The sequence below is a fragment of the Tursiops truncatus genome, chromosome 11 (genome assembly GCF_011762595.2).
Source record: "Tursiops truncatus isolate mTurTru1 chromosome 11, mTurTru1.mat.Y, whole genome shotgun sequence".
Classification (NCBI taxonomy): domain Eukaryota; kingdom Metazoa; phylum Chordata; class Mammalia; order Artiodactyla; family Delphinidae; genus Tursiops; species Tursiops truncatus.
Window position 1 is genome coordinate 61,044,310 of NC_047044.1, and position 19,672 is coordinate 61,063,981.

A 19,672-nucleotide genomic window follows, 5' to 3' on the forward strand; every position below is an offset into this window, starting at 1 on the left:
CCAGCCGCTCCGCGGCATGTGGGATCTTCCCGGACCGGGGCACAAACCCGTGTCCCCTGCATCGGCAGGCGGACTCCCAACCACTGCGCCACCAGGGAAGCCCTTATTTATTTTATACATGGTAGTATGTACCTCTTAATCCCCTAACCCTATCTTGCTCCTCCGCCTTCCCTCTCCCCACAGGTAGCCACTAGTTTTTTCTCTATATCTGTGAGTCTGTTTCTTTTTTGTTATATTCACTAGTTTGTTTTACTTTTTAAGATTCCACAAGTAAGTGATATCATGCAGTGTTTGTCTTTCTCTGTCTGATTTATCTCACTTAGCATAATGCCCTCCAAGTCCGTCCATGTTGTTGCAAATGGCAAAATTTTATTTTTATGGCCGAGTAGTATTCCATTGTGTGTGTGTATATGTATATATATAACACATCTTCTTTATGCATTCATCTTTTGATGGACACAAGAGCAGATTTATTTTCAAGTCTTTCAAAATTTGGTAATACTTGACTAAAAAGTTGAAGCATTCTGTACAGAATTCCAAATAATTTATGTAGAGACTCCACCCCCAAGGAGACGAAGTATAACTGCCCACTCCTTAAGTGTGGGCTTCATATAATGACTTCCTTCTGAAGAGTGCAATATAGAAAGGGGGTAAAAAGAGGAACATAACAGTGGAGAAACCTGACAAACACCACCTCAGCCAGGTGATCAAGTCATGTGCGTAGGAGGTACCCTGAATATGATGTGAGGAGAATGGTACATCTTCCTCCCCAAAACCCATAACCCTCATCTCTTCAGAAAAACATCAGACAAATCCCACCTGAGGGACAGTCTACAAAATATCTGACCAACCCTCCTCAAAACTGTCTAGGTCATCAGAAACAAGGAAAACCTGAGAAAACTGTCACATTCGAGAGGAATCTATGGAAACATGATGACTAAATGTAATGTGGTGTCCTGAAAGGAATTCTAGACAGAAAAAGGATATTAGGAAAAAACTAAGGAAACCTGAATTAAGAATGGATTTTATTAATAGTAATGTATTAACATTCGTTCATTAATTGTAACAAATGTACTACACTCATGTTAATAAAAGAGGACACTGGGTATGGGGTACATGCAAACTCTCTGCATGACCTTCACAACTTTTCTGTAAATCTACGACTGTTTGAAAAAATTCAGTTTATTTTTTAAAAAGGCCTAAAGTTTCAAGAAGATACTTAGTGAAAAGTCTCCCTCCCACCCTTCATCAGCTGCTCAGTGTTCTTCCCTAAAATACTGTCATGTCTCTTTCCAGAAAGGGGCTGTGAGGCAGCATGGCTTGGTGTTAAGAGTCTGGCCCCTACAACTGGAATGGCTGGCTCTCAATCTTGATCTCTGTCCGTTTCTAGCTGTGTGAACCTGGGCAATTCCTAACCCTCTCTGTACCCTGTGTCCTCAAAGATAAAATCCCCATTGGATTATTGGGAGAGTTAAATGTATTAATGAATATAGTAAGCACCTTACAAGTGGTTGCTTTCATTATCACAAATAAGCAAGCAAACATATCTATGCAACAAATATGTTAAGAAAAAATACCCAAAACTTGTAAATAAGGCACACCAAAAAATCACTGAGTGCCCTTTCAAAGATATTTTAGATCATTGGCTAATAACCCCACCTATGGGTCATTCAGGGGAAGTAACTAAGTTTGCTATACGATTTACTATTGATTAGTGCGCAGACTGTAAAGTTAAGAGGTTAACTTGTAGAAGATTGATAAATAGCAAATTATTTTTGTCTGGTAAGAAAAAAAAACAGTTATGGTTTTATTGCCAGGTAGGAATTGATATTTTTGTATCTATCTTTGCAATCTTATTCAAGCATTCTTTTTTCCCCTGAATGTCTCTAATAGTTTTTCATTTCTTCCTTTGATCCATCCGGCTGGTTTGCTCATTAAGTAGTTAATAAATCTTGGTACTCACTACATATCTGTATTAGTCGAGTTTATCTTGGTGCGGATTGTACTTTGACAGATAGTAGCATGCCATACACACTGTTCCACCCCTTGTTTGGGGGTTTTTTTCACTTAATACATCTTGAAGATAGTTTCACATGAGAACATAAAGAGCTTCCTTACTCTTGTTTTGCCACTGTATAGAATACATCATACGGGTGTGCAGTATTTACACTCAGAATCAATTTAGCCAGTCCCCTTTTGATGGACACCTAGGCTGTTTCCACCCTTTTACTGTTGCAAACAATGCTGTATGAATAACCTTGTACACAGGCTGAGAGTACAGTCACTTAGACAGAGGTGGATGGGAAGGCAGAAGGGGCTCTAGAGGGCAAAGGAGCCTCAGGGAGGGGCCTGATTACCTAGTCCCAGCCCGGCCTATCCCTTCGTCCCCTGGCTCTGTGCCAGCCTGGCCTCCTCCTGCCTCCTCCTCTCCATCCTGAGCTCCTGGTATCTCCAGACAGGAAGGGACAGCCTTCGATTCCCTGCAGACCTGGGCTCTGGCTTCCACTGAACGCCAGATGAGGGTGCCTTGGAGAGGAGGATCTTAGGGGCTCGGGGCCTGGGGCTGGTACTATCTCTGGGCTGGAGCCACTGATGGCACATGCTCAGTACACCCTGAGGGCTCTGGTAGGGGATGAAGACCCGGGGGCCAGGGACTTCCTGGGGGAGTTGGGGTACTGGGGGAGGGGGCGGGGCAGTGCCTAGCAGCTCTGGCACAGACTTGCTTCGAGTGCCCAGTGCAGGTGGGTGGTCAGGGCACAGGGTGTGGCAGGCAGTGGTGAGGAAAGGACTCGCCAGGCTGGTCGTGACGGTCACAAGGTGGTCCAGGACACCCCCCTCCTGAGGAGACTGCGCGAAGGGGAGGCTCAAGGTGGCCTGAAGTCGTTCTAGGAAAGACGGGGCGGCCTGAGCCTGGGCCTGTGCCACAAGCCCGGGCAAGGCTGGCCACTCAGGCTGGTAATGATGGCTGAGCTGCTCCACTTGGGGCCGCCGCAGCAGCTGCTGGATCCTTTGCACCGTGTCGAAGCTGTCGGTCAGAAATGCCCACTCCAGGGCTGTCTTGCCCCTGACAGGATCCACTGCAGTCAGGTCGGCACCTGGGGACAGGGACGGGGTGACATGGGGTAGGACAGGGATTGGTGACTTGCAGAAGGGCAGATTCTTTAGCAGCAGGACTGATTGGGGTTACATGCAAAGCCACAGAGTCCCGTCCTGTTGCAGCTGGAAGCTGGGGCCCCTCTGTGGCTACAGCCCAGAGACAGTCCCAGTCCCAGATCCCAACTTCCGGTTTAGGACTGATAGAGAAATTGGAGTCCAGCGAGGGGAAAAGACTTCACAGAGACCTACTGTGTGTGTGTCGGGGGGGGCGGGTATCTCCAAAGCTGGAGAAGAAGAGACCTCCTGAGCCAAGGCACTGACCAGAGGGCTGGTGTGACGTTTGCCCAGGATGGGTGGGGAGCGAGCTGTACCCTCCAGAGCAGGTGGAGCGGGGATTCTCATGGTTCCCACTCCTGGTTCTTCTCTGCACCACCACACACCCCTAATCCTGGGCGCCAGGGGAGTGGCAGTCACTCTGAGACAAAGGAGGGGGTGTAGAGCTTCCTCCCTTCTCACCCCAAACCCAGTGTGACGGGATGGGAAAGGGAAAAGCTGGAGGCTGGGGTCCCCCAGAGTGAACAACAGAGGGCAGCCCCACCTCAGGGAGTAATGAGGGCCCGAGACTCCACAGACAGTGTGGACTTCACCCCAGAACAACTCTACACGGCCACACGTCTCAACTACCCATCACTGCATTTCTGGAACCCTGGCTCGTCAGAGCTGGAAATCAGCCCAGAGAAAGCCATCACTCTCATCTTACACTGGTGAGACCCAGAGAGGGAAGCTGTTTGCCCACGGTCACTCAGCTGGGGGCAGAGCCGGGATGAGAACTTAGGAGTCTGGTTCCAGTTACCAGCCTTCTTTGTATTAGGTTCTCCAGCTGGTCTAGGTTATCCTCCCAAGCTTTCTTTTCTGGGACCGCCATTCGCAATGCAAATAGAGCTATCAATAGCTGGACTTTGTTGCTTGTGAGAAGCGCCAGCACACTCCCCTCCTCCAGGAAGTCAGCCTGGATTGATCTTCCATCTCCACCTCTCTCCTCATTGCAACTATGACAGCTGATTTAGTGTCTGGTGGGGAGGCGTGGGGGACGGACTGGAGACCACACATCCTGGTTCAGGCCCCATGCACCTGCCATGAGGAGGGCAGCCACGCATTCAGAGCGGTCCCGCATGGCGGCCTTCATCAGCGCAGTGAGCCCCCGCTGGTCCCGGCGCTCCAGGTCAAGGCCAGCATAGTAGTTGATCAGGAGACTCACCAGAGGCACATGGCCTGCAGGGCACCAAGGGCAGAGCTTAGCTACCCAAGAAAGGGATGACAAAGCCCCAAACCCACCCTCCCCCCAACAAGGCAGCATCTGGGGTGGGAGAACGTCGGTGCAAAGAGTGTGGGACTGTGGCCGGGTCTGGGGTGGGGGGGTGATGGGGTTTGGTAAAGGGTGGGGTTAGCAGCCTCTCACCTGCTTGGGCAGCCAGCATGAGGGCTGTGTCTCCTTCTTTGTCCTGCTGGTTCACATCCAGGAAAGGACAGCGGCTGAGCAGGGCCACAACACTTTGGAAGCCGTGGTAGCATGCGACCATGAGGCCTGTCTGGGGGAGGGACAGCTCAGCCCCGGTGCTTTCCTCCATGAGCTCCTTGCGGGGGCCCTGTGCCTTCTACCCCACAACTGTCCCAGAGATGCTCCAGCCCCTGTGAAGACCCACTCTCACCCACTCCCTTCCTCCTGAGGACCCAGGCTGTGGCTGTTGACCCTGAGACTCTCTAAGGACGAGTGTGGCGTGGTGAGGACACAGAGCGCCCCCTGCTGGCCTGTGAAGCACCCAGGGTAGCTCACCCTCCCATTGCTGTCCACCTGGGTGGCCTCCTCTGGGGAGACCCCATCGTCCAGCATGGCTTGGAGCTGGGCAGTGTCATTGTGGAAACAGGCCCAGTACAGGGCGCCCAGCACGCAGCTTGGGGTAAAGGTCTCGTGGTCGGGGCAGGACAGGGTCTCAGCAACGTCCAGCCCTCCCTTCTGCAGTGTCAGTTCCTCCTCTTCCATCCTGGGGGCAAGAAGGTGAGTCTCCCCTCCTCACGCAGTTGGCATCTATAACACAGAATGAAGGGAACAGTCTCCCTGGATTCCGGGAGGGGTCCCAGCAGCTGGCCCTGGGGAGAGCTTTTGCCCGCTGGAGTCTCCCGTCGCATCCACCTTGGAGAGAGGACAAGCCCCTGGCAGGGAGGCCGAAGGGCAAGAGCCCTAAGAGGGCCGAAGTCGTTCACTGCAAGTGAGGGTCCTAGCGAGAGTCAAGGAAGAGAGGCGGTCTTCTCTTTCCCATGGGACCTTACCTGGGGTTTGGAGGGTCCCTAGGAGGCAGTCATTGCTGGGGCCCAGCCTGGAGCCCACAGCATCCCCCCAGACTCCTGGGAGCACACACACCGGGTCTCTGGAGTGTCTCGAGGTGGACTAACAGCCCCAGGAAGCAACGCAGGTAACAGATGGCGCGACTTAACAGAAAAAGCTGCCTCAGACACCTCGGGGCTGAGCCGGATCAAGCCGGGCTTGTTAGGGATCGGGGGGCGGGCGGGGACGCTGCTCTCCTCTCCAAGCCGACCAACACGCGCCCCAAGAGCCTGGCCGGGGTGGGCGGGGCCCGAGTCAGGGCGGCTCCTCCCCCGCGGAGGCGGCTCTGAGAGTAAGACCCGCCTCTCTGCCGACGCGCTCACCTTCGGCCTTCTGGGGAGACTAGCTGCCGTAGAACCAGACCCTTCGACCATGGAAGCGTTGCCAGGTTTCGGAACTCGGCCCCCAAAGCTGAAGTCCCTTCCTCCTTGGTGGAGCAGGGCTTGGTGAGGCGGTGGGGGTGGGGTGGGAGAGAGTGCAGGTGAAGACATCTCACTAAATAGGGACTGGGACGGAGGTGGGGTGCCAGGGGTCACCTGAATCTATTTTTTGAGGTTCTGGGAAAATTAAAGTATAAAGAATTGCTTAATTAGGGGTACAAAAATCAAGATATATTAAGTTTAATGGATTAATCTGGTGTGGTAAATTAAATATGAAATATTTAAATTGTGTTAATACTTAAATCATTTAAATTAAACCATTTATTTACAATTATTTATTAAATTAATAAATTATTATTAAAGTATTCTTTAAGTTAAATTACTATTAAATATCAAACTTAATGAATTGGGTTTGGACCTCAGGTGTAGAAAATGGAGCCAATCATATTGCTCTATTTATATCATTCCCACTATCAGACTGTACAAGATCTCTCTCTTGTTTTATTTTACTTCATTTGGTTTATCTCTTTCATCCCTGATCCCCACAGCCCATCCTCCTCCTTTCCTTTACCAATTGACACATATATCCTTGAAAATGTACATTTCATTGAAAAAGGTAGTGTTGATTTGTGTCCGTCTTAAGTAACACCTTAGATTGTGCTACAGAGCTCATCGTGTTTGTTCCTTTTACTCAGCGTTATGTTTTGGGGATCTGGCCTTGCTGCGTTCTGTGCAGCGCGCCAGTCATGAGTGCCTTTGGTTGTAAGTAACCAAAAGCTGACCTCAGTGGTGTTGGTGGCTGCCACATTCTGGCAGTTCAACATCCATCCAAAACTACAGAAGCTGGAAAGCTAAAATGACACCTCCCAGGTTCTTGTGAGCTAGGAATCTGTGGTTTAGGTCCTGCTCTTGCGTGAGGCATAAGTCTGGAATAGAACTAAGTAGCATGGGACATCCGTTTTGCTGTCACAGGTCATGACAGATGCAGGAGGGTCCTGGTGAGCAGCTTCCTGATTCATCAGCTTCCTGTAGTAGTGACTGTTGTTTTCCCCATCATAGGCAGAGGTCACATGCCTCCCAAAGCCGGGAGTTGTTCCAGGACCTAGAGCCTGCTTCTCCATTTAAACTAGCCAGATTTATTTCTGTTGTCTGCAATTGAACCCTAACTGACACATGTGGCTTAAACAAATAGAGGTTTATTCTTCATACGGGATAAAAAGTCCAGGCATAAGAAGCTGTTGGTGTTGACTCTATGTTGTCAGGGCCTTCTCTAGGAGTCTCTTGACTTTTCCTCATGGTCACAAGATGACTGCTGTACCTGTAGCCATCACAGTAAAATGTGGTGAGTGCACACTATGGACTCTATGCAGCAGTTAGAAGAAATCTACCAGGTTATGTGTCAGAAATCACTGATGAGATGATAGAATCCCTGTCCATAACCTCCCTTCTCTCTAGTCACCTTTTATTATAGTTTGGTGTGACCAGGTGACACAATTTTGGCCAATGAAATGCAAGCAGCAGTCTGATGGGTGAATCTTTGCTCTCTTGATAAAATATGTGAGGTGTACCTTTTAACCTCTTTCTTTCTTCCCTCTTATTCCTGCTGAATAGAATTCCATAGTGTGCATCCACCACATTTTACTTACCTACTCTTCCAGTGATGAACACCCATGTTGCCTCCAACTTCATGCCATTGCAAGGAATGCCGCAGTGAGCATCCTTGTACATATCTAGTTGTAGACCTGAAAGAGAGCATCTCTGAGACTGCTAGGTCCTAGGGAACATACATACTTATTGACCAGGTACTGTCGGATTGCTCCCTATTTTGCAGTGCACCCACCAACAGTGCATAAAAGTCTCCCAAATCATTACAAACCCTCGTACTTATTCGGCCTTCTAATGTTTGTCAATCTGATGGTACAGAACTATAAGGGGCTATTGCTATCTTACATTGGATTTTTCTTGTTATCAACAAGGTGAGCATCTCTCCACATACCTGATAGTCGTTCTTGTTTCCCCTCCTGTGAATCACCTGTTCATAGCCTGGGTCCAATGTTCTATTAGAATTTCCTGTCTTTTTCTTATTGAGTTTTCAGGAATTCCTTTTAATATTCTAGATAATACACCCATTGTCAGATGGGTTTTAAAGGTGGCAACTGTAGCATAAACCTTTCTGTTAGCTTTATCTGTGGTGAACTTCATCGAAAGAAATCCTGAATTTTGATGTGGTTAAATTCATAAAAAATCTCCTTATACTTTGTGCTTTGGGGCCTTGCTTAAGAAGAATTTCCCACTCCAAGATCACAAGGATCTTCATCTCTCATTACTCTTGCAGTTTTATTTTTAATATTTAGTTTTTAATCCATCTGGAATTTACTTTTATATATGGTGTGAGGAAGAGAGCTGTTATGAACTGAATTGTGTCCCCCTACAATTCTTATGTGGAAGGCTTAACCCCCAATGTGGCTGTATTTGGAGACAGTGATATTATGGAGGTACTTAAGACTAAGTGAGTTCATGGGGGCCCTAATCCAATAGGACTGCTGTCCTTTTAGAAAAGGGAGAGACACCAGAGCACGCTGTCTTTCTCTTTTTCTCTCCTCCCTTCCCCCACCCCTGTGTGAGCACAGTGGAAAGACCATGTGAGGATACAGTGAGAAGAGGCCATCGACAAGCCAAGGAGAGAGCTCTCACCAGAAACCAACCCTGCTGGCATCTTGATCTTGGACTTCCAGCCTCCAGAACAGTGAGAAAATAGATTTCTATGGTTTAAGCTTCCCAGTCTGTGGTATTTTGTTATGGCAGCTCAAACAGACTAATACAAGATCCAGTCGTTTCTCCAACTAGTGAAGTAACCCCATCTATTAAACAATTCTCTTTCCCCTGATTTGTAGCATCATCTTTATCATATATAAACTTCAAATTTTCTTTAGTGTTTTATGTTGTGTTTGAGTTCTTATATCATTTTACTAGACTGTTCCAGTGCTGATGCAACACTGATTTTATTACTCCAGCTTTGTAGTATGTCTGACTACCTGATAGGGTGAGTTCTCCATATTTCATCTTCTTTTTCAAAATTGATTTTTATTCTTTCATATAAAATTGCAGGACTTCCCTGGTGGCGCAGTGGTCAAGAATCTGCCTGCCAACGCAGGGGACACGGGTTCAAGCCCTGGTCTGGGAAGATCTCACATGCCGTGGAGCAACTAAGCCCATGTGCCACAACTACTGAGCCCGCGTGCCACAACTGCTGAAGCCTGCACGCCTAGAGCTGGTGCTCCGCAACAAGAGAAGCCACCGCAATGAGAAGCCTGTGCACCGCCACAAAGAATAGCCCCTGCTCGCCACAACTAGAGAAAGCCCGCGTGCAGCAACGAAGACCCAACATGGCCAAAAAAAAAAAAAATTGCAAATAAGTTTGTTGAACTCTTTAGAAAAAATTTGCTGGCATTTTGATAGGAATTGCATTGAATTTATAGATTAATTTGGAGAAAGTTGACTGCCTCACAATGTTAAATTTTCTCCTCCACAAACACGGTATATATCCATTTTCCAGGTTTTCCTTTATGTTCTTCAATAGTGTTAAATTTTCTCCAGCAAGGTCTTATACATTCATTGTTAGGTTGATTCCTAGATTCTTTATAGTTTTTCTTGCTATTGTAATTAAAGTCTCATATTTTTGTTTTTGTTTTGCTGTTGACGTAGAGTTAATTTTTTCTTTCTCTTTCTTAGACCTCATATATGCTGGATCAGATTAATCGCAATCCCCCGTTCTCATTATTGGTGCCTGTATAGTCTGCTTTTATTTAGCTTATTAATTAGTTAATTATTGTTAACACGGCAATAAATACCCGTAATACCACCTCCAAATGAAAGCTTGAACTTGACAATACACTACGTGATTTTCCCAATGTAACCCCTGCCTCTCCCCACCCAAGGCAGCTCTAATCCTGAATCTCATGCCCTTTGTTTTGTTCCTTTATATATTGTTTTATTGCATCTTTAGGTATTCCTTCAAAGCATATATATTATGTATATTACCCATATATAATTCTAGTATTTTAGCTTAAAGGACGTAAATGCTGTACGTAGCCTTCTGCTGTCTACTTTTATCACTGAATAACATTGCTAAGGTTCGTTCATATTGTCGTGTGGTGCTACAGTCCGGGCATCTTTGTTGCTATGTGTATATTCACTCCATTGTGTGAATATACCACAGTTATCACGCTGCTTTATTGATGGATATTTGGGGGGCTTCCAAGTTTCTGCCACTATAAATTGTGCAGCTATGAACACTCTTCTTTTTTTTTTTTCTGATCCAGCATGGAGGTATGCAAGATCTTAGTTACCCGACTAGGGATCGAACCCGCGCCCCCCTGTAGTGGAAACGCGGAGTCTTAACCACGGGACCGCCAGGGAAGTCCCAAACACTCTTCTTTTTTTAATGAGAAATTTCCATTTTAATATAAAAGTGGTCCTGTGCCTGATAACTTCAGTTAGGGACTCACACAGAACAGACTGGGTACTAGCATTTAGTAAAATTCAGTTGAAGATTACAGTGCATTTTAAATATAAAAATAAGGCTTTTCGTTTAAAAAGAGTACATAGCCCTGGATACATCCGTAAAACAATGGAAAAGCATAAAGCAGGGCTACATCTAGTTATGGGTCCATAAGCCACAGGATTCTCAAACCTCACAGGATGTTTGATACTGAATTTTCTTAAACTTTTAAATAATGCAATTGATCTTCTCAGGCAAGATGCATTTGAAAGGAGGCCTGGTGAGTAATAACATGTGGAGGCTCTTCTGAAGTGACGGGATCCTCCTGGCTCTGGCGCAGAGGCCCATGGGAGTACCTGGCGGAGAGGACAAACCGGGCTGCTATTTGAACAGGTGGGCACCCACCTCCGTCCATGAGAGTTTTACATTTGCTGGCACACGAGGGTTCCAAACCACAGTTGGAATCTTCCTTTTTCAACTTGCATCTTCTAACAATTCTCTGTATGGTTAAAATGTCCAGATTCCCCCGCAGTGCATCTGGAGCAAGGCTGAGCCGAGGAATCCCCACGCTTGGTCTCCCCTGGCCACTGTCTGTCCTTCGTGCTCCTCCCGGCTCCAGGATTCCAGGGTGCTCGCCTTCACCTGGGGGCAGCCCTGCTCCTGTGCAGCTGCCTCCAATCTCCTGCAGGCCATTTTCCAGTTCCCCGGAATCTGCAGCTCCTCTGGCCTCTGCCGTCGCCACCGGACCGGGGCCAGAGTGTCCACGCTGCCCCAGGCCTGAGTCCGCCCAGCCTCTCATCAAACGCTCTTGCATGATTGTGTATGCAAGAGTATTCTAGGAGTGGAATTGCTGAGTCAAAAATCATTTAATTATACAATTTTAGGAGATAATGCAAACTTGTTTTCCAAATTGTTTGTACCATTTATAACCGAACCCAGTAAACGTAAAAGACCCTGTGCATCTTCTTCCACTCTTGTGTTGTCAGGCTTCTAATTTTTGCCAGTTAGAAGGATGTGAAGTGGTATCTCATTATGGTCTTGATTTGCATTTCCCTAATAACTAATATTGTTGCACATCTCTTCATATGTTTGTGGACTGTATGTAACAGAATTCTCTCGCTGGACGCAGGCTACCCAACTAGAGAGTACATTTTCTAGCCATCCTTGCATTGAGTATGACTATGTGATTAAGCTCTGGCCTAAATTGACTCTTTGTAAGTGCAGATGGTATGCTCAGTTTCTAGAAGTATCTTTAATGCGATGGGAGTGTGTTCTTCTCATCTTCACCATCTTGCCTTCTGGCTGCAGATGTTATAGCTGGCGCTAAAGCAATCATCTAGGACCATGAGGCAGAAGCCATATGTTAAAGATGAAGGAACTACAGAGAAGGCACCTGGTTTATTTGTCTATACCTGGGCCCAAATCACACTGTCCTAATTACTGAAGCTTTAAAAGGAATCACGGTGTCTGCCAAAGCAAGTATTCCCACTTTCTTTTTCTCCTTTAACAATGTCTTGACTACTCTTGGTCCTTTGAACTATTGGTATTTTGAATGTTTGTCAAATGTGACAGACAGAAGACGGCCACAAATCCTTTGACACTTCTCCTACTGGGAGGTGTTCTATTTACCTTTCCCTTGAACCTGGCTGGTCTTAGGGGCTCATGGCAGAAGTGATGCTGTGTGACATCTGAAGCTGGATCACCAAAAACCTTTCAGCTTCCCCCTTGGAAGTCACTCTCCAGACACTCTCTCAAGTTATTCCCTCTCAGGATACAGCCACCATGCTATGAGAAGTCCAGCTTGTAGGTGCTATAGTTGACAGCCCCAGCTGAGTTTCCAGCCTCCAGCCGGCATCAACAGCATCATGGGAGTGAGCCACCTTAGGCATCCAGCCTAGTTGAGCCTTCAGGTGACTCCAGCTTTGCAATGAACACCTGTCTGTGACCCTATAAGAGACTCTTCTATTTAATCTGTAGATCAATTTAAAGAAAACGGATACCTCTGTAATATTGAATCTTCTAATCCTTAAACACGGTCTATCTTCTGTTTATTTAGATTTCTTTAATGTCTTCAATATTTTATAGTTTTCTCCCTAAAGGTCTGTGCTAGAGACTTATTGTGCCCACCCGTATTCAATTCTTCTATCTCTTCCAGACATATGGAGGATTATACTTCCCCAGCTCTCTTGCAACTAAGCGAGGTTGTGTGGTTAATTTGTCTAATAGGTTGTGAGTGGAATCGACAATGTCCCTTTTGAGCCTGTGCATTCACTTGCTAACGTAAGACCCTCCAGCAGCTTTTTTCCTGCCTTGGTGATGGCAGAGGATGCCTCGTGGCAAGATGGTGGAGCCACAGGATCAAAGCAACCTGAATTACCAAATTGCTACCTGGATAATCATCCAGACACATGGCAGGTTTTGAGTGAATGAGAGTGAGAAATCAACTTTTTGTGTGTGTTGAAGTACTGATATGTGGTTGACTAATAGAACATTTTATATTGTACATGTTTTGATAGATTTTTTCCTACATACATTCTGATGGTAGGTAAATAGTATCCTTTTATTAATTTTATTAATATTTTCTAACTGCTTATTCCTATATTCTATATTTCTATATATTATTTTTACATTCTATTTTATATTTTATGTTTTATTCGAATAGAATATATTTTGCATATTAATTTTATATGCAACAAGCTTTCTAAACTTTCTTATTGATTTTAATAATTTATCTATAAATGCTTTTGGATTTTTGCACCTATATTCATGGATGTAATTGGCCTCTAATTCTCACTTTTTATCACCCTTGTCAGGTTTTGATATCATAAAATAATAAGTCATAAAATAGGCTCATATAGTAAGTTGAGAAGTATTCTCTCATTCTCTCTTTTCTGGAAGAGTCTGTGAGGGGATCATGATTATTTGTTCCTTAATATTTGTTACTCTTCCCAGTGAAATCAACCAGGCTGTAGTTTTCTTTTTTCTTTTTTTTAATTTTTTTTGCGGTATGCGGGCCTCTCACTGTTGTGGCCTCTCCTGCTGCGGAGCATAGGCTCCGGACGCGCAGGCTCAGCGGCCATGGCTCATGGGCCCAGCCGCTCCGTGGCACGTGGGATCTTCCCGGACCGGGGCACGAACCCATGTCCCCTGCATCGGCAGGTGGACTCTCAACCACTGCACCACCAGGGAAGCCCTGGACTCCTAGCTTTTTACAGAAATCGTCTATGAAATTCCTCACCTTGATTCTGTCTTCAGAAAACTTCAAGGCTATGGAAATTGAAGCTCAAGTTTGCCTAATTCAACAGCTCAAGCTAAAGTATATTCTTTGTTCTGTTTCCCTGAGTTTCTGCCTTCCCTTAGATTTTAACCTAATCAATTCTTGCTATCTGGCCAACTCTTCAATGCTTTTAAAATAATTTGTATTTTAACTTGCATTTTTACTGTTTTACTCCGAAAGATTAGTCCAGAGTCTAGCCAGTCATATTATTGGAAATAAAATTTCCTCTAATCATAATTAAAAATCAACCTAATAGGAAAATGGGCAAAAGACGTGGTAATTAATTCATAGAAGAAATACAAATGGCCAAAATAAATATATGAAAAGATACTTCATCTCACAAGTAAGCAGGAAAAGGCAAATTAATGGGGACTTCCCTGGTGGCACAGTGGTTAAGAATCCGCCTGCCAATGCAGGGGACACGGGTTCGAGCCCTGGTCTGGGAAGATCCCACACGCCGCAGAGCAACTAAGCCTGTGCGCCACAACTACTGAGCCTGCGCTCTACAGCCCGTGAGCCACAACTTCTGGGCCCACGTGCCACAACCACTGAAGCTCGCACGCCTAGAACCCGTGCTCTGCAGCAAGAGAAGCCACCGCAATGAGAAGCCCACGCACGGCAACGAAGAGTAGCCCCCGCTCGCCACAACTACAGAAAGCCCACGCGCAACAACGAAGACCCAACGCAGCCAAAAATAAATAAATATATTTTAAAAAAATAATGAAATACCAATATTACTCTGGACCATCAGCTTAACAAAAATTAAACACTAGTAATATTAAATGCTTACACTGTTGGAAGAATGCAAATTAGTATTTTTGGAAAGCATTTTGACAGTGTCTATCAAAATAACAAATGTACATACACATTAATCCAGAAATTCTGATTTTAGAAATCTTTCCCAAAACAGCACTTGCATATGTGAACAAAGATATACTGTGTATAACTTTGCAGTGTTATTTGTATTAGTAAAAAAATTTAGAAACCACTTAAATGGTCATCAGTAGAGGAAGGGCTTGGGAAAATATGCACGTGTAGATTTTGCCGTCATTTAAAAAAAAAAAAAAAGATAGGGGAATTCCCTGGCAGTCCAGTGGTTAGGGTTCCACACGTCCACTGCAGGGGGCACGGGTTCGATCCCTGGTCGGGGAACTAAGATCCCACATACCGTGCAGCATGGCCAAAAAAAAGGATAGATCCATATGGATTGCTCTGAAAATATCTCTGAGAAATGTTGTTAATTGAGAAGAAAAACTCAATGTAATATATATATCACGTGTGTGTGTGCACCCGGGCACAGTTGGCTGCTTACATATATGTAAGTAATGCATAGAAAGGCCTGAAACAGTAGTTCTCAACATTGGCTGCACAGTGTAATCACTTGAGGAGTTTTAAAAATAGTGATGCCTGGGGACTTCCCTGGTGGTCCAGTGGGTAAGACTCCACGCTCCCAATACAGGGGGCCTGGGTTCAATATCTGGTCGGGGAACTAGGTCCCACATGCATGCCGCAACTAAGAGTTCGCATGCCACAACTAAAGATCCAAGTGCTGAAACTAAGACCGGGCACAGCCCAATAAATAAATAAATATTTTTGAAAAAATAGTGATGCCTGGGACGCACCCCAGAGATTCTGAGGTAATTGGTCTGGGGCACAACTTGAGCAAGGGGATTTTAAAAATCTCCTCATGTGATTCTAGTGTGCAGCCAAAGTTGAGGACTACTGTAAAGAATGAAGCTCATTAAAATGTTAGTAGTGGGGACTTCCCTGGTGACACAGTGGTTATGACTCAGTGCTCCCAATGCAGGGGGCCCTGGTTTGATCCGTAGTCAGGGAACTAAATCCCACGTGCATGCTGCAACTAAGAGTTTGCATGCCACAACTAAGGAGCCCTGGAGCGACAACTAAGGAGCCTGCGAGGCACAACTAAGGAGCCCACCTGCCACAACTAAGACCCGGTGCAACCAAATAAATAAATAAATATTTTTTAAAAATGTTGGCAGTGATTCACTTAAGGAGGGGGATAGGAATGAGATGAAAGGGGACCTTCATATTTTGCTTTTTAATGTTTGACTCTTCCACCAGGATAATTACTACTTGATAACAAAAGGGGAAAAGAAAAGAATCAGAAAGATTTCCCTATTTCCTCCTCTTCCTCCACAACCTCTGCTGTACAGAGTTCATCATTGCTCAGTGCTATCTCAGAAATTCATTCATTCACTCAATAACTATTCATTGAAACCTACTTTGTGTCAGGCATATATTTTGGCTCTGGTGCTTTTCACACTAGTTATCATTAATCTCATACTTGGCTATTTCCCTCACCTTGGTCCCTCTGTCTCCTGCCTCTAGCACAGGGTCCGCCACTCAGGAAATGTGAATTTCCTGAGGCTCTCCTCCAGCCTGAAGAACCCCTCAGCACCATTCAGGAGTGACTGTACTAGAAGGATAGGAGCCTTTAACTTGTGCTGAGAGGCCCCAGGAACATCTAGCGAGGTAAAGGGGATTTCACATTTTGCTTTTCAAATTCTCTTCCCGCAAGCCTTGAGAAGCTTCTGCCAGTTCAGTACACACCACCCCCCAGCCTCTGCAAGGGTCTTGTTTCTGAAAGGCCACTCTCAGCCAGCAGGTGGCAGCCCTGCGCAGGGATTGGGGGAGCATCCCCACCCAACAGAGTGGAGGCTATAGCAGAGGGTTCTGGGGTCAGGGGCAGGTGCAGGGTCTTGGCAGGACTAGTGCACAGGGGGAGGAGAGTGGTGGAGTTCGATTTGTGGTGCAAACCACAAAGGACAGGAGAATTATTTCTGTAGGTCATCAATCATCAACTTCTCCGGGCACCCAGAAGTCTCATGAGTTTTCTTTTACCTTCCATCTGCAGCGATGCCCATTTGGAGGTGCCCCGTCCAGGCCTCGGGAGACCTCTGTGTCCCTCCCCCACCCCTGCTCAGTTCCTCAGCCTGGGTCTTGACCCTTCCTGTGTATGTCTTTGCTGATAGAGATGATTGCGGCAGGGGGGGAGTGGAGGTTGCTGGTTAATGTGTCAAATAATGGATAACATCCTGGGTGATACAGGTAACTTTCTGTCAGGTACATTTCCTTCTGGAGTCTCCGTGTGGCGGCCTCAAGGATTAACCGTGAAGGAAGTGTGCAGGTTATCCTCCTTTTGATCTCTGAGCTGCTGGGGTCTGACAGGAGTTTACCAGAATGCTCTTTTCTTGCCACTCCAGTTTCTCTTCAGCTTAGTTCTCGTCACTGCCTTCTGTCTGGCCATCTTTTCAGTTTTTGATCTTTCTCATCCTTCTGTCTGGGTCTTTCCATCTTTTGACCCCTCTAACTCTCTCTCTCAAGCCCTGATAATACACATTGTTTGGAGCACCGGCTGGATTCTCTCTCTATCTTGCTCTCTGACTGTCATGCCATATCTCCAGCCATCTAATCCTCCGGGCTGGGGTTTGCAGGAGTCTTGACATGTGGAATTCAATCAGAAAAAAAGAGGGAGTTTGGGGGAGAGCACAGTGGCACATCTTCAGATAAAGAGCTGAGAAAGCGCTTGGGTCCAGTTTGGAGCACAAACCAGTCACCCGTCAGGAGCCAAGTGTCCTCTCATCTCATCCTCTTCCTTTCTTCCAGGATCTTTTTCCAGCATGAACCGCCCTATTCCTATCCTACAGGTCTGGTGGCAGGTACAGCTGGGGCCAGAGGTCAGTAGGGAAATGGCCCAACCCAGCTTAAGGACTAGGAATGGTACCCAGCAGGGTAGGGCGGAGAATGGAGGAGATGGCCTCTGACCCCAGCTCTGGCCCCTTCTGGGGGTCCTGTGTGACCTGCCATAGGTCATGCCCCCTCCTCCCCAGCCACGATCTACATCACAAAACCCACAGCTCGTAACTCAATGCCAACCAGGGAAGCCTGGGATTGATTTAGGGCCCCCTCTGACCAGTTCACCATCACTAGACTGTGGCCCCGGGGGTGGGGGTGGGGATGAGGGTCATGGGTGAAGTTCAGGCAGGGGGGTCCTGCCCAACACTACACCATACCTACTGCACTCTTAGTGGACTTTTGGGGGGAGGGGTCCAGGCACAGGAGTTCGAGATTCTTGCTGGCTCAGCTCAGGACCATGCTGAAGGAGCAGCGTCCACGGCTTAGCAGGTGTTCAGGGTGAGCATCCTCAGGATTCAGGCCCCAGGCGTCTTACGGAGCAAAGAGAGCCTCCTTGCGCGCACCGAGAGCAGATAGGTCCCAAGTAAGCCCCTCCCCCCATCGCCACCAATCTCAGTTACACTGAGCTTCTCAGGGCTCATCTTCCCAGCCTGGGGTTCCACAGTCCACCACCAATTACGTATATGTTTCACCTGGTGCATTTCTTTTTTTTTTTTTTGCGGTACCTCTCACTGTTGTGGCCTCTCCCGTTGCGGAGCACAGGCTCCGGACGCGCAGGCTCAGCGGCCATGGCTCACGGGCCCAGCCGCTCCGCGGCATGTGGTATCCTCCCGGACCGGGGCACGAACCCACGTCCCCTGCATCGGCAGGCGGACTCTCAACCACTGCGCCACCAGGGGAGCCCCCTGGTGCATTTCTTGTTGTTAGAGTCCATCCATCCACTATTCCTTTCTCGAGATATCACTAAAGAATCTCCTCCATTTGGAATGTTTCAAACTTTTTGACCATCACCCACAGTAAACACGTCTACCTTCAGCCTCAGGACACAGGAACATACGTATAACTAAAAGCAAAGTTTTATAAAACTACGTGATGCACTGTGATGTTTCCTTTTTCTATATGATGCACTGTGATGTTTTTTCGTTTTGTTTTTTTAATTAATTTATTTATTTTTGGCTGTGTTGGGTCTTTGTTGCTGTGCATGGGCTTCTCTCTAGTTGCTGTGAGCAGGGGCTACTCTTTGTTGCGGTGCGAGGGCTTCTCATTGCGGTGGCTTCTCTTGTTGCAGAGCACGGGCTCTAGGCGTGCAGGCTTCAGTAATTGTGGCACGCTCTAATGTTTTCTACTCCATTTTATTTTGTTGTAAGAAAAAATCTTTAAAAAATAATTTTACAAACAACTAAGGTGCTGACACAGTTTATAAGTAACCTGTTACATTTTTACACCTTCACAAGTTGTAAAGCCCATTTTACAAAGAGGAAAATCCACATCATCTTCATAAAAGCCAGTGAGAAGGTAAGGCAGGGTTCTTTCATCGACCCATTTTATAAATGGAGAAACACAGACTCTGAGAGGTTAATGGACCTGCTTGAGATCACCCAGCTGGTGAGTGGCAGGGATGGGCTTCCAAGCCAGGTCTTTTCCGTGCTGGTTTGCGGTCCCTTGTACCCTGTAGCTTCCCTTTCTCTCCTCCTCAACCCTCCCAGTTGATATCATTATCTCTTTCCAGTTTGAAGGCCATCCCTTCTGGGGGGAAGATGGAGGGACAGAACATCTGAGGAATTCTGTTTTCCATGTCATCTGTTAGCCTTGCGCCATCTGCCCCGACCCTCTCTCCCTGAGAGGCCGGAGTTGGGGAAGAGGCTGTTTTCTGGGGTCAGGACTCAGAATACCCACGGAACGCTCACTTTTCTGCTCAGAAGCAACAGCAGTGGACTAGAATTACAGGGCGCGCAAGGGAGGGGAACAAAATGGGGGAAAGGACTTTCTGACATCAGAGGGATAAAACAGTAGGAGTCCCCCACCACTCGCAGGGTCTTCACGCCCCTCACACCTCCACCTTGGTGAGGCTCCAGAGCTGCTGGGAGGATGAACTGATCCCAGCAGCCCGAGCCCTGCAAGCTGCTCGGGGTGAAGGCAAAGGAAGTCCATCTTACAGGGAGCTAGGGCAGATTTATGGGGCCTCGGGTGTGGCTGGCTGTTACTCAGCCTCTGACTTTTTAGTTCACCAGTCTCCTCCCCCGCCCCATCTCCTCCCCAAGAAGGCCTTTGTGCAGGACAATGAAGAGTCTATAAATTCCAGGGGACAGGGATGTCGGGGGAGGGGACACTTCAGCTCAGCATAGACAGCAAAGGGGGGCCTCCATGGACCTGCT

At 46.8% G+C, this 19,672-nt stretch overlaps 1 protein-coding gene and 1 pseudogene across 2 annotated transcripts; both read right to left on the minus strand.

Moving 5' to 3' along the window:
* Positions 1-671: 671 nt before the first annotated feature.
* Positions 672-4,818, minus strand: ANKRD33 (ankyrin repeat domain 33). Of its 2 annotated transcripts, none has more exons than XM_004319739.2 (4): positions 4,556-4,818; positions 4,228-4,368; positions 2,700-3,095; positions 672-2,505 (listed from the first exon to the last, which is right to left on the minus strand). In XM_004319739.2, exons 1-4 carry the CDS (start codon positions 4,722-4,724, stop codon positions 2,354-2,356), a joined length of 858 nt encoding a protein of 285 aa, XP_004319787.2. In that variant the 5' UTR covers positions 4,725-4,818; the 3' UTR covers positions 672-2,353. The 2 variants fall into 2 exon arrangements, with proteins under 2 accessions (XP_004319787.2, XP_073644760.1); XM_073788659.1 differs by adding an exon at positions 3,188-3,243 and having other exon boundaries at positions 672-3,095; positions 4,200-4,368.
* A 6,030-nt stretch (positions 4,819-10,848) lies between these two features.
* Positions 10,849-11,706, minus strand: LOC117314318 (uncharacterized protein C10orf143-like; annotated as a pseudogene).
* Between the last annotated feature and the right edge of the window lie 7,966 nt (positions 11,707-19,672).